This window comes from Durio zibethinus, chromosome 1 (assembly GCF_047325235.1).
Source record: "Durio zibethinus cultivar Kanyao isolate XHJ-2024 chromosome 1, ASM4732523v1, whole genome shotgun sequence".
Lineage (NCBI taxonomy): Eukaryota > Viridiplantae > Streptophyta > Magnoliopsida > Malvales > Malvaceae > Durio > Durio zibethinus.
The window spans coordinates 32,841,286-32,865,179 of NC_143162.1; the positions used below are offsets into that span (position 1 = coordinate 32,841,286).

At 31.6% G+C, this 23,894-nt stretch overlaps 1 protein-coding gene across 5 annotated transcripts; it reads left to right on the forward strand.

Moving 5' to 3' along the window:
* The first annotated feature begins 8,881 nt into the window (after nt 1-8,881).
* LOC111312375 (putative WD repeat-containing protein C2A9.03) lies at nt 8,882-14,940 on the forward strand. Of its 5 annotated transcripts, XM_022912581.2 has the most exons (11): nt 8,882-9,038; nt 9,181-9,197; nt 9,470-9,632; nt 9,757-9,924; nt 10,106-10,192; nt 13,352-13,486; nt 13,581-13,691; nt 13,779-13,870; nt 13,954-14,059; nt 14,152-14,238; nt 14,321-14,940. In XM_022912581.2, exons 3-11 carry the CDS (start codon nt 9,474-9,476, stop codon nt 14,732-14,734), a joined length of 1,359 nt encoding a protein of 452 aa, XP_022768316.2. In that variant the 5' UTR covers nt 8,882-9,038; nt 9,181-9,197; nt 9,470-9,473; the 3' UTR covers nt 14,735-14,940. The 5 variants fall into 5 exon arrangements, with proteins under 5 accessions (XP_022768316.2, XP_022768319.2, XP_089621464.1 ...); XM_022912584.2 differs by having other exon boundaries at nt 8,882-9,197; XM_089765338.1 differs by lacking the exons at nt 8,882-9,038; nt 9,181-9,197; nt 9,470-9,632; nt 9,757-9,924 and adding an exon at nt 11,614-11,665 and having other exon boundaries at nt 10,115-10,192.
* Nucleotides 14,941-23,894: the final 8,954 nt, after the last annotated feature.

A 23,894-nucleotide genomic window follows, 5' to 3' on the forward strand; every position in this document is an offset into this window, starting at 1 on the left:
CATTAATGTTTCGAATCTCTGCCTACCATCCTGCTATCTTTATCTCTTTACCCCAATTTTGGTACACCCAACTCTTTTTTTTTTATTATTATTATTACTATGTTTTATTTGTACAATTTTAGCGAAAATCCAATTTTCATGGCCCATCTAAAACACACCAAATGCATGCACTTTTATTAATAGAAATAAAATAATTAATTAGTTATCATCATTTTTAGAATTTTGACAACAAGCTACCTTATCTTTTTGGACAAGCACTTTTATCATGATGCAGTAAAAAAAAATGAATCCTTTCGTTTCCATAAACCACAAAAAAAAAAAAAAAGGAAGAATTTTGAGAAATGGTGTCGTTTCGTGGGAATACAAGAGCTTGAGCTAGGTATTGCAAGTGGATGAAGTATCTGCAATCAAGTGTTAGAAGTGGCGAAACAAAAAAGCTTTGAGTCAATAGTCACTTAATTTGTTAGTAAAATATTAAAATTTAAATAATGATAATTTTAAATATAAAAATAAAAATTTTAAAAAATTTTAACAAAAAGTGTCGTGACAAATGATAACAAGGTGATTAAAGAAGAAAGGTTGCTAACCAAAATGAAAAATACGGTAGCTCAAAATTCTAGAGGAAGATATCAAGAATGTTGCAAAGAGAGATTCGAAGAACCAAGAAACTGCCCATTTTGCCAAGGAGCCCTCCCTCCCCTTCTCTTCCCAAATGAAGCCTTTGGAGTTTGGTACACCCAAATGAAGTCTCACAAAGAGAATATAAAGAGAGTGGGCAGTTCCCGATGCTAATTACATGCATGACACTTTGAATCTGATATATAAATAAAATAATTTAAAATATGATATAATGATATAATTTAAAAATAATATAAATAATATAATTTAAAATTTTAAAAATATATAAATAAATTTAATAAAATTAATATTTTATATTTTTATATAAATACAAATTATCAGATATAATTTTTATATAAATTATTATACAAATATAATAATTTATTTGATATAATAATACGAATAATCAAATTTACGAAAATATATCCAATGATTTTTCATATCAATTATGATAGCATGTTTTAACAGATTAAGTTAATTAGTAAATATGTGATTTTATGTTAATAAGCTTGCTTGTGATATATTGATAAAATATTAAAATTTTAATTTTAATATCATAATTCAACTCTACATAATTACAAAATTAAAAAAAAAAAAAACGCCTAAGTTTATTTCTCCCATGATCTTGTAAAATAAAGGGCAAAACAATTCACAGTTACTAGCTCGAGAATGTACAATATTAGGGTTTTTTTTTTTTTTTTATCACAATGTTGGTTTTAATTTCTGAATGATTTTATTGCTGTCATTATAATAGCTGGCAGTCACAATCACACCTGGCTGGAAACTTCATTTTTCCATCAAAAGCCAAAAACCAATTATAAGTATGAATTTGTCCGGAGAGGGACTACTATTGACATTTTGTCTTTTTCCATCCTCGTTCAAAGGGTTGTCCGCCTGATAAATGTGAAAATGCGTGACACCACATTGATTGATCCCACTTTGATAATTGATAGTGGCTTTTCCTAGCATTGTTTAGAGCTTTCTCGTAGTTCATTTTTTTTCTATGGAAAGCTTATATATACAATTGCATTTGCTTAAATACGACAAGTGCTTAGATCCTCCGTTCAGAAAAGTTAGAATCAACTCTCTTCTAAAAGTCCATATCAATTTTTTTGGAAAGACTTTATATAAAGCTCAATTATTTATTTATTGTTATAAAAAAGAAACTGAAGACTTAGGGGATGGAAGAATGGAAATTATAGATGTTGAAATTGAATATAAATTTTTACTGGAATTTATCTTTTGAAAGAGATGGGAATAATAAATTCAATAACTTATCTATTATTTTCTATAATAACCAATAGATATTAGCTACTATTTTACTTAAAAGAGGTGAATTTGAACTTTATATTATGAAGCTAAAACTCATCTCTTTTTAAGTAAATTTTATAATTAGACAGTCAGCTTATTATACTCTTTCATATTTTTAAAAAATTACCACAGTGTTTATAAAAAAAAATTAATGGTACGGAGTCAATTAAATGGTGGAAATCTACGTCTTTTTTTTCTTCTTATTTCCTTAATTTCTATATGAGAGACTAACATTAATCGAAAGACCTTTTTCTCTATATTTTTTTTCTTTCAACTTCCCTCCGACATCCTATCTTTCAATAATTTCTTTCTCTTATCAAACTTAGAGTTAAAATAAATATTGTTGAGAATGAATTTTCAGTACTTCTGCAATGTTCTCCCACCAAAGAGGAGAGAAAGAGTCCAATCAAAATTATTCATTTCAAATTAAAGGTTTATTTAGATGAATAATAATAATAATAATAATAATAATAATAATAATAAATAAAATTAAGAGAATTCTGACAATTGAACAAAAATGTTTAGCAATAAAATAGGTTAAAATATAAAAAAAGTTCTTGAATTAAAAATAAAAAAATAATTTATGTTAAAAATTTATTTAAATACAAATTAAAATTTTAAAAATTTATTTTGATATAAATTAAAACTTGAAGATTTATTTAAATATAATAAAATCTTTGATAGCTCAAGCTTTCCTAATTTTCTTTATTATTTCTACCTAGGTAACATTTTATCATTATAAGCTGAAATGAGAAGCTTGTTTCGCTGATAATCATGTAATTTACTTGTAAAAGAATGAATTTTTAATTTCAATAATTATCAAAATTAAATAGATAACAGTCTCATATGACAATCTCATGTACTAAAATTAATCACCTTGTCTTCACCGTATCCTTATAGGATAGAGAAAATTTAAAATTTGCATATTAATTTTCCGGTGAAAAATCTCGAAGGCCAATAATCTTTTACCGTTAAATTAAAAAAAAAAAAAAAAGAAACCTCAGGCGCCACGGATTTGTTGCAGAGGCACAACAGCTGGCACAAGGTACTAGTGTGTCCCATGGCCCATTTTCTGCATTGCTGAGTGTAACTCACTCGGTCAGGAAAACTTGCCTTTCACTGATCCAACAATAAAAAGCTAGACAATGCTTTGGCAGATTATGAGCAATGAGACCCACCCAACCCATATATACATTTGCATGCAGAGTCATACATTAAGGTCCCAACAAGACATGATTCCCAATTTCAAAACAAAAAAGTTACTGATGTTTACACAGGTATAACAAGCAATATGTTAGAAGATCGAAGGCTCATCCCATTAAAATTTTTTTTTTCAATCAGCCATCTTGGCTCTACCACCCAACTTCTATGTGCTTATATGTTAATAGGAGGTAAAACTTTTGCTGGGTAGGTATTTGATTCTATTCCTAAATGAGTCTAACTGTGATTAGTGATCAAATTACGGAAACAAACTAAAGAAATGGAAAGAAATAAAAACTTAACTTTTAGCTTATTGCAACGTCAGGCGGGATAGAGTTGGCGGTGCAAATAGGAGGGGCATGTAGTATTGCTTCTAGTTATATATTTTTTATATTAAATTATATTTGATACATTATATTGTATAAACTTTATATATTATTTAATTAATAATTAAATATTAATCATTAAAATAATTATACAAAAATTAAATATTTTAAAATTTTACTCATTATTGATACATATCATTTGATTCATTTTATTAATGATATAATATCATTTAATTTATTAATAATATATAAAACTTATATATTAATGATGTATTTGATATAAATTTTCTTTTATACGTAGTCACAATAAAATAAGGAAGCATATGCCGCAGGAAATAATTTTCCAATCTTTTTGGCTGTCTCCACAGATGTAGCCCTCATATATTCAACGAAAATTGAAAAGCAATTTTCCTCTAATTATACATATATATATATATATATATACATATACATATAAATATGTATTATGGTTTTAGCCAGGCATGGAATATTTAAGATTGTTGGATGTATGCATATATTATTTTTATGTGACATAGGAAATGTTTCTTGTTTTAGGGTATGGAAGGTAAATTTTAAATAAAGTTAAAATTTTTAGTAGAATTCTAAAAAAATTAAAATTAATAATATGTAAAAGAGAGAATTAACTAAAAGTACTCTATTAATATAAAGGATCTCGTTAACTGTTGACGTTAGTTAAAACTTTTATCATAAATTTTTATGAAAATACCAAGAAATGAAAAAAGAAAGTGAGAAATTAAAATATACAATATGAAAGCCCAAAAGTGGGTAAGCTCATATTCAATCCATTTTCTGTTTGTGGGACACGGTTACAATTAGATGGCAGAGGAGCTGTAGACATGAGTGGCTTAAGAGTGCCACTGATACCTTTGGTTTTTAAAGCAAAAAAGTTTCCAAACGCAGCCTTACCGTTTATCAATGCCAGCCAAAGCCCAACGGTCTCATTTCGTTTGTTGAGGTGAATCTATTATGACAGAAGGTTGGCCAGCCGACAAGAAAGCACGAACCATGAAACGGACCTTACCTTTTAGGCTTTTAAATAGCGAAAATATTTTTAAAAAAACCTTAAACTAAAATTTAATAATTATCTAAACTTTATTATTTTTTCAATTAATAAAAATTTTTAAATTTTTATTTTTATCAATTAATTTTTTATTAAAAATATTTATTTATTATTTTTATCCAATCAATAATATAATTGAATAAAAATAAATATTTAAAAATTTAATTGATTTTAAATAAAAAATTAATTAATAATAAAATATTAAAACATTTAATGATTATTAAATTTTTATTTTGAAATCTTTTAACCCTTTTACCTTTAAAAATTAAAAAAAAAAAAAAAAAACACGAATCCCTTAACCCACCCAAGTCCGTGGGTGGGTCCCTATTTCACCGACCAAAAATCCAAAATGGACCAAAAACAAGAAGGAAAACGGTGCACGATAACCCCTCACCAACCAGACCACCATCTTAGACTACTAACAGGGGGACTGGACACCGATACCGCCGAGATGGCATCAAGCGCGATTAAGTGGAAGTTAAGACTGGTTTTTATTTCATTTATTTTTTTGCCCTAACAAATTAAAAAAGGCGGAAATCGAGGGACTAGTCGGCTGCGATGAGCAACGTGGTGGAATCGGAGAATGCCAAGGCTCTTGAAAGGGACTGCGAGCTAAACACGTGGACACACTGTATCGTATCTCGTGGACTGCATATGGGGAGATGGGTCGTACCGACTCATTGTTTATTTAATTAATTAACGTGAAGAAAACTTATGAAAGGAATTAAAAATTAGTATCACATATTTTATGTTTATTTAAATAATTAACAAAATAATATAATAAATAATAAATATATGGTAGTGATTTTTTTTATAAAATTAAAACGTTTAATATAACAATTTAAAATGTATTATATAAAAATGATATAAAAATATAATTTAAAATTTTATTAATAATTAAATATAAATTTAATAAAATTAAAAATTATCTTTTATATTTTTATATATAAATAAATTATAAATTTTAATATAAATACGTCAATTTTAATAATTTACAAAATATCTCCATCTAATAGTGTATATATTAATATTTTTTGCTAATTTCTTGGCAATTATCAAGAGAAATCTTAAAATGTCAAGTCAAGGGTCTTTCTCGGAACAGAAAGTCCTCTGGCAACCGACATCCTGGCAACTGACATCCTAACTCTCGGATATGTTTGAATGATATATGTTAATTAAAATATTTAAAATTTTAAAAATTAATTATTTTATTAAAAATAAGTTAATGAAATTCATAATTCTTAAATTTTATTTTAATTTTTAATTTTTAAAAATTCCAATTAAATCTTAATTGCTTAAAGTTATTTAATTTTGATCATTTTATCTATATAACAATCTAAATTTATAATCAATTAAGTCACATTATGACGTCAATAAACATCTTAAGTGACAAAAAAAACAAAATATAATTATCTCAAATTTTAAAGATCAAATATGAAATTATCTCAAAATTTTATATATTTTATGTAAATTTTATAAAATATTAATTTTAAAATTGTATTTTTATATTTTTTTAATTTGTTATTTTTTGCTTTTTAATAGAAAATATATTTTTAAAAATTAAAATTGAAAAATATAAATTCATTTTTTAAACAATCAATATTATTTAAAAAATTAATTATTCTCTATTAAAAATACTATTTTATTCATAAATCATAATAAAAAATATTGCTTTGTATCCAGAAAATAAATATTTTTAAAAATATTAAATATCCTTTTATTTTCCTTTTTTAAATATATATTTATAAAAAATAAAAAAATAAAAACAATTTTTTAAAATTACATATTATTTAAAAAATTCAATAAATTTTTCTATATTCATTTAAAAATTAAATAAAAACTCTATATCTATTTAAAATATTATGTAAAAATTTTCATCTCATTTAAAAAAATAGATTTATTAATCTATTCAAAAATTTATTTTCGATCTGAAAAATCTATTTTGAATCTATTTTTTTAACTTTATATTCATATAAAATAAAAAATGTAATTTACAAAATTTTTATTTTTTTCTTTTTTAAAAATCTTCTTTTATAAAATATATTAAAAAAGGAAAATAAAAGATAATTTAATATTTTAAAAAATTTAATTTTTAGGATAGTAATAATATTTTTTATTATGATTTATGAGTAAAATAATATTTTTAATAGAAAATAAATTTTTTATTTTAAAAATGTATTGAATTTTTCTAAAAGCAATTTGAAAATTTTAACTTAATTTTAAGTTTTAATTATCTATTATAAATTTAAAATAAAAAATCTAACTAATAAGTTATATTATAAAAAATATATAAAAAAGTAATTAAAAATCATATATTTTTAAAAATATATGAAAAATATAAAATTGTGAGATAGTTTTATTATTAATCTCTAAATTTTGAACAAAAAAAAATCTATTTTGATCCTTTTTTACCACTTGGGTATCTGTTAACATCATCATATGATACTTATTGACATTTACAGTCAATTTCAATGATTTCATAAATGAAATAACAAAAATGAGATAGTTTTGAGTAATTGGAGATCCGATTAAAATTTTTTAAAATAAAAAATTAAAATAAATTTAGATTAAAATTCATGAGCTAAAAGTGCCATTAACCCTTAAATAATAATGAAAAAAATTAATAATTTTTGAGGAATTTTAAGAGAAAATTTGAGGTTTTCAATTAAAAAAAATCCATTTCAGGAGATGATTTTTTAAAATTTTTAAAATTTCTTTTTTCTTTTTTGCTTCAGACGATCCATTATAAAATTCAAATTTTTTAAAATAAAATATTAATTTATTTAATTATAATATATATTATCTTATTAATAACTTATATTCATCTTTACAAATCGAATATAACTCATGTTGTATTTTAATTATCTTTTCTTTCGTTTTTAATGTTATTAATTTTTTAAAAATTATTTTTACATCGTCAAATTTTAGTAATCATTTTTAAAAAATTTATTGAAATAATATAATTATGAATACTGAACTTTTAGAATAATACATTTTAAAATATATTCGTTTCAAAATTTTTATTCTGCATTAATAATTTTAACATTTGGGAAGCGACTTTATAAAACCGTCTTTTTCGGGTGAAATGAAAAAAACGAAAAAAAGAAAATTAAAGTGAAAAACAAAATGCTATGGCCATAAACCGACAATATATCCGGTTCTTTCTCAAATATGCAACTTGAATCAAACCAATTATTGGAAATAGCTTGGATTGACTTTACAGAAATTGCCAGAAGTTTTGGGAGAAAAAGTGGCAATGATCAAAGATAACGAGATCTTTTTTGTTTGATAAACATGTGGATTTAGTTAGGGACGGTGACAGATCGGTTCAGACAGTTTTTTATCAAAGATAATGAGGATCTTTTTTGTTTGATAAATGTGTGGATTTAGTTAAGGATGATAATGATAGGACCAACCTAAATTTTTATTCGTTTTAAATTTGATTTAATTTAATATTTTTAAAATTTAAAATTAATATTATATAAATTATATTCGATTTGAAATTAATAAAATATTATTTTTAAAATAAAAAATATTATTTTTAAATATAATTATATAATTATATAAATATATATAAATAAAAAATTAATTTAAAAATTATTTTTAAATAATATCAAATCAGATCAAATTTATTTAAAATTCAAATATAATTTTTTTAAACATTGCTAGACCCGATTTCAAAAAAAAAAAATTTAATAAGATTAGATCGGATCAAAACTTACTGAAAGTGAATTAGATTGTCCACCCTGGATTTAGTTTCCTGTTATTCAAAATGGATCTCAACGAGTAACTTACTGATCGGCTAAAAAAACCTGTAATTTATTAAAAGAAAAAAAAAATTTCTGATAATATTTGAACCTTCTTACCCCTTTACCTATTCTTAAATGTTAAAATATTTACACGCGGAAATTGACAAACACGTTAAGTTAACAAATCACGCTATTAGATTACATGAAACTTTCAAGGGTAGTTTGGGAAAGTGAAAATGGTAATAGAGAAAAGAACTTTGACCCTTTGGCGGTTTGGCCTGGGTGAGCACCCAACATGTTTACCTGTATAAAAACAACCCAAAAATTCAAGCTAATTTACAGCTTAATCCATTTGTATTTATATCTTTTACCACTAAAAATCCAACTAATTCAGTTTGCGGTCTGTAATAACTAACCGCCATCAGGGCAAAGTTCGCCGTAAAAATCGGGCAGTTGAGAGTGGACCCTACAAAGCACACGGGATTCCTTTGTTTGAACCATTGGGCCCTTCGCTCTTGGGGTCCACAGTCATACTGCCCCGCAGCCAAGCCCTTAGGCTTTACCGCTATTTAAGCAGTGCCACTTATAGAGGCTTCATTGCTCTTTTCGCAAAAAGCTCTAGACATTTCCTTTGTTTCTTTTATTTATTAGTTTTCTTCTTCAATTGTTTTTTGCTTAATCTTCAGTTAAACTAATCTATTTTGGATTCTCCATTCGAGTTGTAACTGTACTATCGGTTTTGAATTGTTTCAGGTTTCTCTTTCTATCTCTCTGTTTGTTTCCCGGGAAACCGTTCTGATTCCCGTTCTGTGTGCGTCTTTTATTTCGTGTTTCTTGTTCTGCCCGTTCTTTTGGTTTTAAAGTTCTTTGTTCTTTGTCTCTTCGTGATCTACAGTCCATCACTATTTGGAGGTAATTTTTTTCTTTATTCACAGTCATTCTTTTCAAGCTGTTCTTATATTTTTGAATGATTTTTGCTGGCTATGAATGAACCGTTTAGGACTCTTTAAATTTTGTTGTTTATTTTTTTATGTTTTTTCATTTTTTTTTGAAATTCTCTTTTCAAATTCCTCATTCAATAACTTTTTTCTTATTTCTTTCTTGTTTGATAATAGTAAGTAATAGAGGCGTTTAAGGCTTTTTTTTTTCACTAAAATTTTGTTTAACCTGTGTCTTGACTATAGAATAATGGAACACTTCCAAAACGACGATCTCGAATACGTTGTCGATGACTACTTCGACGTCGATGATTTCGAACACGACAGTCCCTTCGCTGAACCTGCGCCACAGAGAGACACCGCTGAATTTGACTACTTTGACTCCGACTTTGAAGACGATTTTGAATCAGTAAGGTTTTTCTTTTCTTTTTTTTTTAAATCTTTCACGATTATGCTTGATTCTCAGGATTTAGATTCTTGAATCTGTAATTAACTTGTTTTTTACAAATATTTTTGTGGTTATTTGGAAACAGAGTAAGCCGAAAACTGATACATCAGCTGTGGAAGCAAGAAACGGAAAAGATATACAAGGAATTCCTTGGGAGAGGCTTAATTTCACTAGAGATAAGTACCGCGAGACGAGATTGAGACAGTACAAGAACTACGAGAACCTCTTTGGTTCTCGTGAAAATATGGAAAAGGTCAGTTTCTGTATTTCTTGCTAAATCTAAAACGGTTTTTTTTTTTTTTTTTTTTACGTTAATTCTAACTTTGACATAAATAGGATGGGAAAAGCTGTTTATTTATCACCGTGTTCTAAGGGCATGTAGTTTTTTCCTTTTTTTTGGGCTAAATAATTAAATGTTCATATTGTGTTGACAGGAATGCTTGCAAGTAGAGAAGGGACAGGCCTTCTATGACTTTCAGTTTAACACAAGACTTGTCAAATCGACAATTGTGCACTTTCAGGTAGAGAATTTGCTCACTACCTTCATTTTTTTTACTACTGGTCCTTTTTTTTTTTGCAATTTTGTTCCCATTTTAAGGCAGATGCATTGCATTTCTTTGTGTGGACATTTCCACTCTTCATCTTTCTTTTATGAATAGTCTGTTCAAGCAGAATTTAGTTGATTTTTAAAATGACATGTCCGTACTTTCAATGCTTTGAATGCATATCAATTTTAAATTCATTCTGCGCTTAACTTTCGTGTCCTTTTTTCCATAGTATTTAAACGTACCTGCAGTTTATTATAGACGTGATATTTTGAGAGTTTTTGAATTTGAATTGTGTTATTTTTATATTTAGAGCAGTTTGCTGCCATAAAGTTTTGCATATTGTTCTGCATCCTCATAAATTTGGTATTGGTGATTCATGTACTCATCCTTTTCAAATGTTTTGAACTTCAATTATTTGCATATCACTAGTCTCATAGTTTTGCAGGTCCTGTTGTCATTTTATTACACTATCCATGTTATATTATTTGATTGTAGCTCTGTGCGTGAACCATTCATTGGAAGGTATGGAGTTTACAGCTGCACTATGTGACCTTAGGCTTCATTAATTTATTTTTTTCCCTTTTGTTATAAATGTAAATTAGATGGCTCTATACTTAACTTGGCAGCAGCCAGCTAATTTTAGAGTGGAACATTTTTGAGATTTGATGAGGGTCAGCAATGCCGAATTTTAATGGACCCATTTGAGGCATCAAGATGGGGTTTGTATGCACATGAATCCTTTTTGTGCAGATTTGTGAAGGATGCTTTAGTTTATACTTGAGCATGCTAACAGTTATACAAATTGTAAAATTTTAAAAGCAATATTTGCGGAGGTACCATCTGATTACGGATATTGATGCTTCGTGGTTGTGGTATGACTTGGGGTTTTGAAATTTGATTAACATTTTATAGTTGTAGAGCTTTACATTTGTAGTTGTTCACAAACATGCACAGAGTTCAACCACGTACTCTCACAGCTCCCTCTTGCATATGCTTGCACATGCCACTGCTTTAGTTTCCAACAACTGGGAAGCCCATGATGTTGATGAGTTTTGAATTATTTCTTAGATGTAGTCTTTTGTGATGCTAGATGACTATGGGTATTGAGTTGCCATAGGTTTAACATTTAGCTACGCTCATCTGAACAAAGTGCTAAGGCAGCTACATCATACTTGTTGTGAATTCAGGTGTTGATTTATCTGGTTTTTATCCTTTAATTCAGTCATTGGCATTTCTCAGGATTATAAACTTATTTTTGCATTTAGATATATGGTTTTTTTTATTGTTCCTGTAATGTGGATTGGCAATATATTTTATGTTGCCTGCTAATTATATGAATTTAACCTGTGGCATTTAGGAATGCTATTTCTCTCTTATTTCAGCCTTCAATGCAGGTTGGGAGTAATTTCTGAGCAGCTAGCGAGGTAAAGAAGTGCTGTTTATATGGTATGATAGGAAGCATTTAAGAGGCCCATGTAGTGATTCCTGTAATTAGAGTAGAGCGATATGTCCTGTACTTGAAGTGCAATTTACACTTAATTTGCATTTCTTCATGCAGGATTGTTTTTATAGTATTAGATGCATTCATAATTATCAGAGCTGTGTTACTTTATTGTTGCTTTTGCGGGACCACCTGCATGCATAATTCAATTTAATTTGCTTGATTTACTGTTCTGAGATATAATTTGTTCTGAGTAATCCAACTTGTGTTACTTTACTTGATTTGGTGTCCTACGTTGTTCTTGGATGATCTCCTTCATGTGCATGCTGAAGTCTCCCTTTTCTCAGATTTATTTTTGTATATTTGTTTTGCAATCAAGATATAGAAAAATCTTACTGGTGCCAAATTACGAAAGAAAGTTTTTGTGTTGTGAATGATCTGTAAATTGTCTATGCCAACTGGCTTTTGAATCTTAGTTGGGGGGTAAATGGATTATTGGATCTGTATAGATATGCATTGGTGGTGCTGGTGTGTAGTTTTTTCATTGTTGGTTTTATGCTTCCATTTCTTTATTTTTTTTTTCCCTTTTTTGCGATAGAAGTCTGGAGTTGTTGAATAGATACTAGGTAGTGTTGACATGAGCTACAAGGTGTGCGCCGTCTCTAGTTCACCATGAGTTACTGTGTGGTAATCTCTATGCATTATTCTTCATAGCAGCTAGTCAGTTTATAGATATTCCATTTTATTTTATCATTTTTTTGTGGCTAATTTATCTTGTATTAGCCACTGTGTGAAGGTGATTCTCTTTTCTTTTTCTATTCGGAACATATGCATTTCTACTGTTTGTTTTTGCATGTGATCCAAGCCAACTCGTGTTATATCATATCTACATGTGATTGTGTTGAGTCATATTTTTAAGCTATATGGGGTGAGTCCCAACTATTTTACCATCCTTAGCAGTGGAATAATCTTTCTGCATTACTCTCTTGATTTGCACAATAAAGAAAAATGGTGCTTTATGGCTCCTGTGGTCTACTCATTTAATTCTATGCAATCTTGAGAGTTTCATGGTGTTGAGTCATACCTTTATGCTTTAAACTGTGTCCTTTTTATAATTTTAACATAATTTTCTATTTCTTTCATCATTTTTGTCTTGTGAGGCAAACTTTTCATGCATTACCCACTATTTGTGATTTTTTTTTTTTTTCATTTTCCTTTCTATGTCCATAATGGGTATTTTGAGGAAAGTGAATTGGGGCTTGAATTTTGTATAGGACTGAGCTCAATCAACAATCATGTTTAACTGTTTTGACTTGGGCATTCTTAGTGTTTTGTTTTGTGTGGAATTCAAATGAACTTGTCTCCTTTTTTTTATTTTTTTTATGGAACGATGTTGGAAGACTGAATTGTGACTATAAATTGTTTTGGCCATCCTATTGGGTGGTGAAGCTAGTTAATGAGTCTGTAGTTAACAGCAATACCCCTTTTTGTAGGTGATAGGATTATGTGGAAGAGTGTGGTTTTCTACACTTGCATGCTAAAAGACTTGAATTTTGATTTACTGATTTAAGATTTTAGTTTCAATGACTTTCTAGGTGATACATGATCTTATCTTTTTATCTGCTTTCATGTATGGCAGAAAGCTATTATTAGTTTATGGTAATGAGTTTAATTTATTTTTCCTTGTGCAGCTGAGAAATCTGTTGTGGGCTACATCAAAGCACGATGTGTACCTCATGCAAAATTACTCAGTAATGCATTGGTCATCACTGCTACGCAAAAGCAAAGAAGTGCTGAATGTGGCTAAGCCAATTGTTCCCAGCCTGGTTAGTTGGGATGGCCTTGATAAAATTTGAATTTCGCTGTTAACTTTGTTCGGAGGGTCCTTGAGTTAAATTCTTTCTTTTGATTTTTTTGTAGAAACGTCATGGATTGCTATCTCAGCAACTCTTGAGGGTGCAGATTAGCACTATGGCAGTTAAAGAAAATTTAATGGTGGCAGGTGGTTTTCAGGGGGAGCTTATTTGCAAGGTACGTGTTTGGCTTACAGAGGTTTATTGATTTGATATCTTATTTGCTATTTGGCTCATTTTGTTATTTATTCTTCTGCTTGTTCAGTATTTAAATCAACCCAGGGTGGCATTCTGTGCAAAATTAACTACCGATGATAATGCAATCACCAATGCGGTGGATGTGTACTGTGATCCTAGGTGAGAAATACTTCTCTTAGGAGTTTTGGGCAATTTTGATGACATTCTGAAAGGCAAGCAACTGAAAACTTTTATATCCTCAGTGGTGCAATGAGAGTTATGGCTGCAAATAATGATGCTCAAATCAGAATATTTGATGCTGAAACTTTTGCTAGCCTTAATTGCTTCTCATTCGACTGGTCTGTAAATGTAAGTGCTAGTCTTCAGGAGCCTGCTTTCGAAGTTCTACCTGTCATCATTTGTAAGTACTGATTTCCTCTATGGTTGTGTGCTCTTTCCAGAATACCTCTGTAAGTCCAGATGGCAAGTTCCTTGCGGTCCTTGGAGATAGTGTGGAGTGCCTAATTGCTGATGCTCAGTCTGGCAAAGTGTGTCACTCTTGCTCAGTCTCCAAATAATTTGTGCATTTGGATGTTTAATTCTGTATCTAATTTTATTTGCATGATGCAGGTCACCAGCAGCCTAAAAGGTCATTTGGATTATTCTTTTGCTTCAGCTTGGCACCCTGATGGGCACATTCTGGCAACTGGGAATCAGGACACCACATGCAGATTGTGGGACATAAGAAACTTATCCAAGTCCCTTGCTATATTGAAGGGAAGAATGGGAGCAATTAGAGCTGTCAAGTTCACATCAGATGGTCGGTTTCTGGCCATGGCTGAGCCAGCTGATTTCGTCCACGTCTTTGATACAAATTCAGGTTATGTTAATTGCCAAGAAATCGATCTTTTTGGTGAGATTGCTGGAATATCCTTTAGCCCAGATACAGAATCTCTCTTCGTTGGGGTCGCTGATCGAACTTATGGCAGCTTGTTGGAGTTCAACCGTAGGCGGTATAACCAGTACTTAGATTCCATCTTGTAAATCCCCCAGTATCTATTAGAGGCAGATTATTGTAAATATTTTAGGGGTAGTTTCAAGATTGCCTGGATAGCTGGGTACTAGTATATAATATACCTTTCCGGGCGAGAGGGAGCAGATTTAGTTTAAATTGTTGCCTCAGTAAGTTGTTTCTGTGAAGTTGAATTTTTTTACCGACACAAACGAATGAAAATTTTTGCTTTTGTAAAGCTGCTGGCAGTCGTATGTTTTATCTTCAATACGTCTTCCTTTCGGGCCACCAAGAAATACTGTGATGTAGTTCGATTTGTATCCTTTGCCGACAAAGTGAAATAAGTTTCCAAGTTTAAAACAAACCACAAACAGAAAAACGGCAAGCAAATGTTTCGTTTCTTTTTTTTCTTTATGGAGCAGGACGGCATCAAATTATTTTATTAGGTATCTGTCAAAATGTAGTGCTAAAACTTGGTTCCAATTTTTTGGCCAAAGTTAAATGTTTTACTGCCATCTTTCTAACATCCGCTGTTGTGTGACAATAATTCGAGATTTGCCTTAAACCCGTATTAAAGGCTGATTTTCATCTTCTTTCAAAGAGATACAAACGGCAAACAATAAAAATTAACGATGTTTGATTATGGATTGTGATTTTTATTTAGAATATAATAATTTGTATAAATGGAGCCCAAATTCTTTGAGGACGGTAAAGGCGAGGACTAAGTCCAATCGATTGGTGCAGGAAATTGACGGTGACCACTGCTGTCGGCAAGATATAATTTGTGTAGTAAAAGATTAGAGGGCTCAACTGATTGTTTCATGCATGAAGCATCCCCTTTGACATAGACCTTACATCCCTTATGATATACATAGGTCCGTATCAATCATCCATTTGTTTGATGCCTCTCTTGGCTATTTATACCCATTGTTATGGAATATCAAATATGGACATTGTTGCGGCTTTGTTGTGGTTCCTCCTTCACACGAAAAAATATTAAAATTGGTCACTTTCGCTTCGGCAAAAGCTAAATGCTAAACTAGATCATTCTCATAATTAATCAGCATAGGTTTTTCGTGCAAGAATGGAGTTTGCCGACGCTCAATATTATCAATTCACGCTAATCAACTAATTGGGCACGTTACCTCATCCACCATTTCTGGAGATATAGCTTTAGTCACTGAAATCAAATGCTATCCCAAGAGCCTAAATGACAGCATATGGATGGAAAATCTTATCCCAATCTATCATTATGGTTTGTGAATGTGATGGTAATTAATCACATTGGTTTAAAACAAATTAGTCCACCATTATGGATAGCCACTTGACGTGTTACTTTTCGACTCTAGCATGCAACTTGCCCTTGGCCTGGGGCTACTAAGTATTGGGTAGCAGATAATAAGGGGAGAAGAAAAGCTTTTAAGTTAATGAGGGAATTATCAAAGAATCAACCTCCTTGATTTCGACTTTCATCTTCAAGGTCAAAATTCAAATGCACACGGGAAGAACTATGCAATGGAATTAAGCTCCTTTTGAACAACTAGTAGAAATTAGAAATTTCCTTTCAGACTGGATTTTCAATACTTTGCTCATGGACAAAACTTGTGAACATGGTTGAGAGGGGCTTTTTCTAATATGATAGAGTGTTTCTTTTTTTATTTATAAATTTTGAAGATAGATTAAGGCATCCACTGACCAATAACTAACTTTCATAAGACGTGGGAGGCTTATTACCTATGATTTGAAATTAATTATTTAATTGGATAAAATTTATATAAAACTTTTTTGGTGAAGTTTGTAAATTTTTTTAAAAAAATAATTTTATAAAAAATTTAAATTTATAGATTTATAGAGTTTAATGTGAAATCAATAATATGTAAACAAAATTATTAAAAATATTGTTTATAATTTAAATTTGATCGATATTTATTTAATAGTAAAAAAATTGTCAAATATTTTTATTAAAAATATCTATCTAAAAAACATATCAAAATTTATTAAAATTTTTTCAAAATTTTTATACTTGATTTATGTAATGAAAATTTTTAATCTATTGACTTTTAATTTTAATTTTAATTTTGATTTATTTGTTTCTAATAAAAAATTTCATCTAAGTCGTTATATTATCTAATTAGTAAATTTTACAATCTAATTTTTTAGTACAAAAAAATTATAACCTAAAAAATAAAATGAAAAATTATAGACATTAAAATTTAAACTTGAAATTTATTAAATATTATTTAATAAAAATATTTATATAAATAAATTGAATTAAAATTAAAATTTAATTTAACAATCTAAATTAAATAAGCTCACATTATTATCCGATCCCTCGACATTAAGAGTTATTATAAACTAAAAGTCTAAATTGGCTTCCGCTCAGCCTTATTGCGACTCCTTTTTTTTCCACGACAAGCAGATGAAACTTTAATTTTCATAGTATCTGCTTTGAAAATATAAACCCAATTGTTCCACTTGAAGATTAGACGGCATCTAATTGTCCCACTTGAAACTTGAATTGAACTCATAAAGCGACCTTCCAAACCTAATAAATTAGCCCTCCACCATAGTTGGGGCGCCCAACTATGTTTTCATCCATGAAAATGAACTGAAAGTAACAAGTTTGAAATATTTATAGCCTGTAGAAGATCGGCCCATGTGTAGGCGTTTCAGCATGGGCATGGGCGATTGGATTGACTCAGTGGCTCAAGGCCCACATCCCAACAGCGACCTAACACTAACATTGATTAAATTAAATAAAATGAAAATGTGGCAGACTATAATTCATGCATTCCAAGTTTCCAACAAATTATGGACCCGTAAATTTATTTATTTTTCTTCGTGAGGTAGTTTGAACAATAGTTTATGTCGGATTAAGAATTTTGTCACCACCAAAGATTTTGACACAACTAGAAGAAACAATTTGCGTTGATGTATCAACTTCAAGAACAAAGATTCTCCTTCAATACAAATGCCTGTTTGCGTAGGGAAATCATAAGGAAAATTGTAGTAATTTGAGGGTTGCCATGTGCAGTTTCGTGAAGAAGTTAAATTGTGGAAAATCCCCCACTAAATCAGTTGAAAAATATAACTACATGAAATTCCAATGAAAATGACAAGAGTTTCACTGTCTTCCAGAAATTCGTAGTCGGTAACGTTAAGAAATATATATATATACATACACACACTCATGTAAGAGCTGCTTTGACAGCTTTCTTGTGTTTCTTAACTCAATTTTATGGACATGAAGGAAGGTTTTCACGAATGTTTTAATCAGTTTGAAACTTGAATAAAAATCTTTAATTTACGGGGTACCGTCTAGGTTGCAGCCATGTGTTTTGCTCCCTCGACGATCTGACCTAACTCAATGATTACCACCTTCGATCGATATGGTGCTGAGCTATTCTTTGTTAAGAAAATGAAATCGATTTGATGAAACGGAAATATGTGGCTAGCTGATTAATTACTAACATAATATTTAAAATTTTTAAAGTTGTTAAATATCAAACTCTAGCTACTAAAATTAAAAATATAGTATTCTATCAGCAAATCATATAATTATTGTTCTTAATTAATTTTGAGTTGTTCAATTCGAAACAGCTCAAAAACCCAGTTCATGGCTGTTCACGTTCAACGCCAAGTTGCAACTCCTTCAACGCCAAGTTGCAACTCCATATCCTCCTCAGAGTACTACGTACTTCATCAGCAAAACACATGGCCCTTACATCATAATCACATCCGACAACCAAAGCATTGTTGCGCCTGAAGCAATAATTACAACAATACAGAAGCAATAGACAACAATCAATAATCAAATGCGCAGGAAAAATAAAGCACACCAAGATTTACGTGAAAAACCCTCCAGTGTAGAGGAAAAAATCACGGGCCACCAGAAAAATCTTCACTATCAAATAATAGTTATACAAAGTTCTTCTCTAGCTAAAACTAGAGCTAATCAACAACTAGAGAAACAATTGGAGAAATCTCACTAAATAAGTGACTCAACAAATACACCATGGATTTGTTCCTAGAGAGCTTCAAACCCGATCTTCACCGTTCAGAATGTATAACTCTGAATCATAAACCTCCTGACAAGGTTCCAACTCAATCGGACCACGGATCGACTTCCGTTTAACCAACTCTCCCTTCTCTTTTTTCTCTCTCTGCTTTTCCTGGCTTTTCTTCTTTTTCTGCTTGGTTGTCGACACACACATAAAACAACCCCACCTCTTTTTTATTAAGTAGCTAGGGCTCTGTGTAAAATAAAAGATCAAGGCCCATGGCCTTTACTTGGTCCAAAACCACTTACATGGGACTGGACCCCATTTTCCTAACAATCTCCCCCTCCAGCCCCATTAGGAGGAGATTCATCACCATAGCAGTTTCATTTGGAACTTACCTTGGCCAGGGAACTCATTCCGGCCAAGTTACTGCAAAGCTCAAGCTTTTCCCTGAGAAGTATCTTAGTCAACATATCTGCCACATTTTTATCAGTATGGACTTTCTTCAATAGCATCTGCTGTTCTTCAATCACTGAACGTAACCAATGATATCTAACATCAATGTGCTTTGTTCTAGCATGGTACATGGTATTCTTACTCAAATCTAAAGCACTCTGGCTATCACAAAATACCACATACTCTTTCTGATTCAACCCTAATTCAAGAAGAAAACGTTTCATCCAAAGCATTTCTTTACATGCTTCAGTTGCTGCAATATACTCAGCCTCTGTAGTTGACAAAGCAACACACTTCTGCAACTTAGACTGTCAAGATACAGCTCCTCCTGCAAAAGTGAAAAAATACCCTGAAGTAGATTTCCTACCATCAAGATCGCATGCCATGTCAGCATCAGTAAACCCTTCTAGAACTGGTTGTGAAACTCCATAAGTCAAGCACATTTTTGAGGTACCCCTCAAATATCTAAAAATCCATTTCACTGCTTCCCAGTGAACCTTTCCTGGATTAGAAAGAAATCTGCTCACTACACCAACTGCATGAGCAATGTCAGGCCTTGTACAAACCATAAGATACATTAAAGAACCGACTGCAGAAGAATAAGGAATACTAGACATAGCTAGTTGCTCTTCCTTAGACACTGGACAAGATTTCTTACTTAGGTGAAAATGGTTGGCAAGTGAACTACTAACTGATTTAGCATGTTGCATGTTGAATCTACCAAGCACTCGTTCAACATACTTTTCCTGTGACAACCACAGCTTTCCAGCTCTCCTATCCCGGATAATGTCCATACCAAGAATCTGCTTTGCTGGACCTAAATCTTTCATATCAAAAGACTTAGACAATTGTTCTTTCAACCTGCAAACCATACTAGCATCTTGTCCTACAATCAACATATCATCAACATATAATAATAGGATAATGAAGTTACCATTAGGGAATTGTTTAATATACACACAAGAATCCGCTGCTGTTCTTTTATAGCTATGACTCACCATAAAAGAATCAAACTTTTTGTACCACTGTCGCGGAGCTTGTTTCAAGCCATACAAGCTTTTCTTCAATTTGCAAACTAAGTGCTCTTTCCCTTTCACTTCAAAACCCTCAGGCTGATTCATATAAATATCCTCCTGCAAATCACCATGCAAAAATGCAGTTTTAACATCAAGTTGCTCAAGCTTAAGATTCAAACTAGCTGCCAATCCCAGTACCACTCGAATAGAACTCATTTTTACAACTGGAGCAAAAATCTCATCAAAATCGATGCCTGGTTTCTGAGAAAAACCTTTTACTACCAATCGAGCTTTGTACCTCACTAGTTTGTCACCATCCTTTTTCAACTTGAACACCCATTTATTCTTTAATGGCCTCTTCCCTGTTGGAAGTTTAACAAGATCATAAGTACCATTCTTTCGTAATGACTCCATCTCTTCTTTCATTGCTTTTAACCAGTGCTCTCTATCCGGAGTAGCCTGCACATCTTGAAAGCTTTTTGGCTCCCCTTCACTGGTAACTAAAATAAAATTTGAACTTGGATACCTGGTAGATGGCCTGCGCTCTCTAGTAGATCTCCTAGGCTGAGACTCTACATCACTTGATGCCGAAGGTAGCTCCCCCTGCTCAACACTCTCAGGTAGAGAGGATTGCTCCCCCTGCTCAAAACTAATAGCATCTGGCTCATCACCAACTGTAGCTGGCTCATCTATATCCCCAAGTTCTATTTCTGGCTCATTTTCACCATCTGTGGCTCTTTCCTGTGAAATCTATGTCGGTGTTGAAACATCACACTCAACAGTAACTCGTGTAGTCTTCTCATTTTTCTCAAGGTCTACTATGATTTCTTTTTCATGAAAGACCACATCTCTGCTTCTGACTGTCTTTCTCTTTACTGGATCCCATACCCTGTAGCCAAATTCCTCATCACCATATCCTACAAACACACACTGTGTAGCTTTACTGTCAAGCTTTGATCTCTGCTCTTTCGGCACATGCATGAATGCTTTACACCCAAAAATTTTCAAGTGAGAGTATGAAGCATCTTTTTCTGTCCACACTCTTTCTGGAATGTCAAAGCCCAAAGAAACTGATGGTGACCTGTTAAGTAAATAACAAGCTGTGTTGACTGCTTCACCCCAGAATGGCTTTGGTAATTTTGCCATCCTCAACATACATCTGACTTTTTTCACAATGGTGCGATTCATTCTTTCAGCTATACCATTATGTTGCGGTGTTCCAGGTTCTGTCCTCTCATGCCTGATCACATGCTTTGAGCAATACTCTTCAAAGCTTTTAGATGTGTATTCCCCACCATTATCAGTTCGAATACACTTCAAGGGTAACCCTGTCATCCTTTCAACCATGGCATGAAATTTTTGAAAATACTGCAGTACCTGACTTTTATATTTCAACATATACACCCAAGTCTTACGTGAAGCATCATCAATAAAAGTAACAAAATATCTGCTACCACCTAATGACTCAACCTCAATGGGATCACATACGTCAGAATAAATTAATTCCAATCTATTTTCTTTTCTCTGAGAACTTTTACGAAAAGAAACTCTATGATGCTTACCAAACAAACAATAATCACATGAATCGAGAGACATACCTTTGGTCAAGGGAATGAGAGAGTGCCTTGCCAAAACCTGTAACCCTTTTTCACTCATGTGTGCCAGCCTCCTGTGCCACTAGTTTGCTGAAGCATCATTTTCAACGGTATTTACCTGGTTACCGTTCAATTGCATCCATGTCTTATACATTGTGCAGCATAGTTTTCCCCTTGTAACTATCATAGATCCTTTGAGAAGCTTCCACTGTCCATTCTTTTGTCGGCTTTCATATCCCTCCTTATCAAGGACATTAATAGCAAGCAAGTTCATTCTCATATCTGAAATGTGTCTGACATCCCTCAAAGTGAACATGCAACATGTACTAGTTTGTACAACAATATCACCAATCTCAACAATCTGTGACACACTCTTGTTTCCCATCTTGGTACAACCAAAGTCTCCTGCTTTGTAAGTTGTAAACAACTCTCTCTTAGGAACACAATGATATGCCGCTCCTGTGTCAACTATCCACTCAATGTCGGGATCACTAACATGATTACAATCACCATGTGTACAAATCAAAGTAACTAAATCACTATATGAATTCACTGCTGCAACATTGCTATCATCTGAACTCTTGCCTTTCTCATCTTTTCGCTTTTGCTTCAAGATTTTACAGTTTCGTTTTATATGACCCGCCTTACCACAATGGAAACACTTCACTTTACCTCTAGACTTGGATCTATGTTTAGACTTACAAGTTGTAATCTTTTTAACAAGCATAACTTTATTCATACCTGTTTTTCTCTCATACAATGCTGCCAATTTTTCCCAAACAATGTGAGCATCTGACTCTTGTGCTACATGATGGAACACGCTGATATCAACCCATTTTTTAATTGTAGCTAGCGTCTTTCTATCTAGCTTCTTCCAGCTTTCATCTTTCATATCTGCTGGTTTAGCCGAATCACCCAATACTGGCTCATACAAATCTTTGCAGTATAGATGATCTTCCATCATAGGCTTCCAAATTGAATAATTTGATGCTGTCAATTTTATCATGGAACCTGTATCACCCTCCATGATCTCAAACAGAATTTACTTCTATCATGTGTTGCTTCTGTATCGATGTCTCAAATAACTCTCGCTCTGATACTACTTGTTACGCCTGAAGCAATAATCACAACAATACAGAAGCAATAGACAACAATCAATAATCAAATGCGCAGGAAAAATAAAGCACACCAAGATTTACGTGGAAAACCCTCCAGTGTAGAAGAAAAAACCACGGGCCACCAGAAAAATCTTCACTATCAAATAATAGTTATACAAAGTTCTTCTCTAGCTAAAACTAGAGCTAATCAACAACTAGAGAAACAATTGGAGAAATCTCACCAAATAAGTGACTCAACAAATACACCATGGATTTGTTCCTAGAGAGCTTCAAACCCGATCTTCACCGTTCAGAATGTATAACTCTGAATCATAAACCTCCTGACAAGGTTCCAACTCAATCGGACCACGGATCGACTTCCGTTTAACCAACTCTCCCTTCTCTTTTTTCTCTCTCTGTTTTTCCTGGCTTTTCTTCTTTTTCTGCTTGGTTGTCGACACACACATAAAACAACCCCACCTCTTTTTTATTAAGTAGCTAGGACTCTGTGTAAAATAAAAGATCAAGGCCCATGACTTTTACTTGGTCCAAAACCACTTACATGAGACTGGACCCCATTTTCCTAACAAGCATATCATTCATTACACATGGCAATAACCAGAGGGGTTGCCCAATTGACTGAAAAACGGCCGCCTAATATTCTATTCAAACCGCGTAAAAAGTTTTTTTTTTTTTTTTGGTCATTCAAGGGGCAGAGGTCGAAGACGCGTAAAAAGTTATTACTACTACTAGATTGGTTTTCATGGGTCCCTACTCATTAGACTTGGCCTCCTTTCCTTCCGCTTTACGCTCAAATTTCTCTCTCTCTCTCTGTCTCTCTCTCTCTCTCTTCCCATTTTTTGTTTCTCTTGTCTTCGCATCATATTTTAGTATATTGACTGTGTATCAACTATCTTCTTCTATATGATGACGCTTTTTAATTTCTACATATGGAGCATAATAATGCATATCAGGGTAGGATGCTCAACTTTTTAATCCTTATCTGTCACGACTTGATTCAAGAATA

What these genes read in the sequence shown, in the direction of transcription:
- LOC111312375 (XM_022912584.2), top strand. Translation starts at nt 9,474, where the DNA reads ATGGAACACTTCCAAAACGACGATCTCGAATACGTTGTCGATGACTAC. An exon ending in CATTCGACTGGTCTGTAAAT is followed by an intron (nt 14,060 to 14,151) that starts GTAAGTGCTAGT and finishes TGCTCTTTCCAG; the next exon opens with AATACCTCTGTAAGTCCAGA. An exon ending in CTGATGCTCAGTCTGGCAAA is followed by an intron (nt 14,239 to 14,320) that starts GTGTGTCACTCT and finishes TGCATGATGCAG; the next exon opens with GTCACCAGCAGCCTAAAAGG.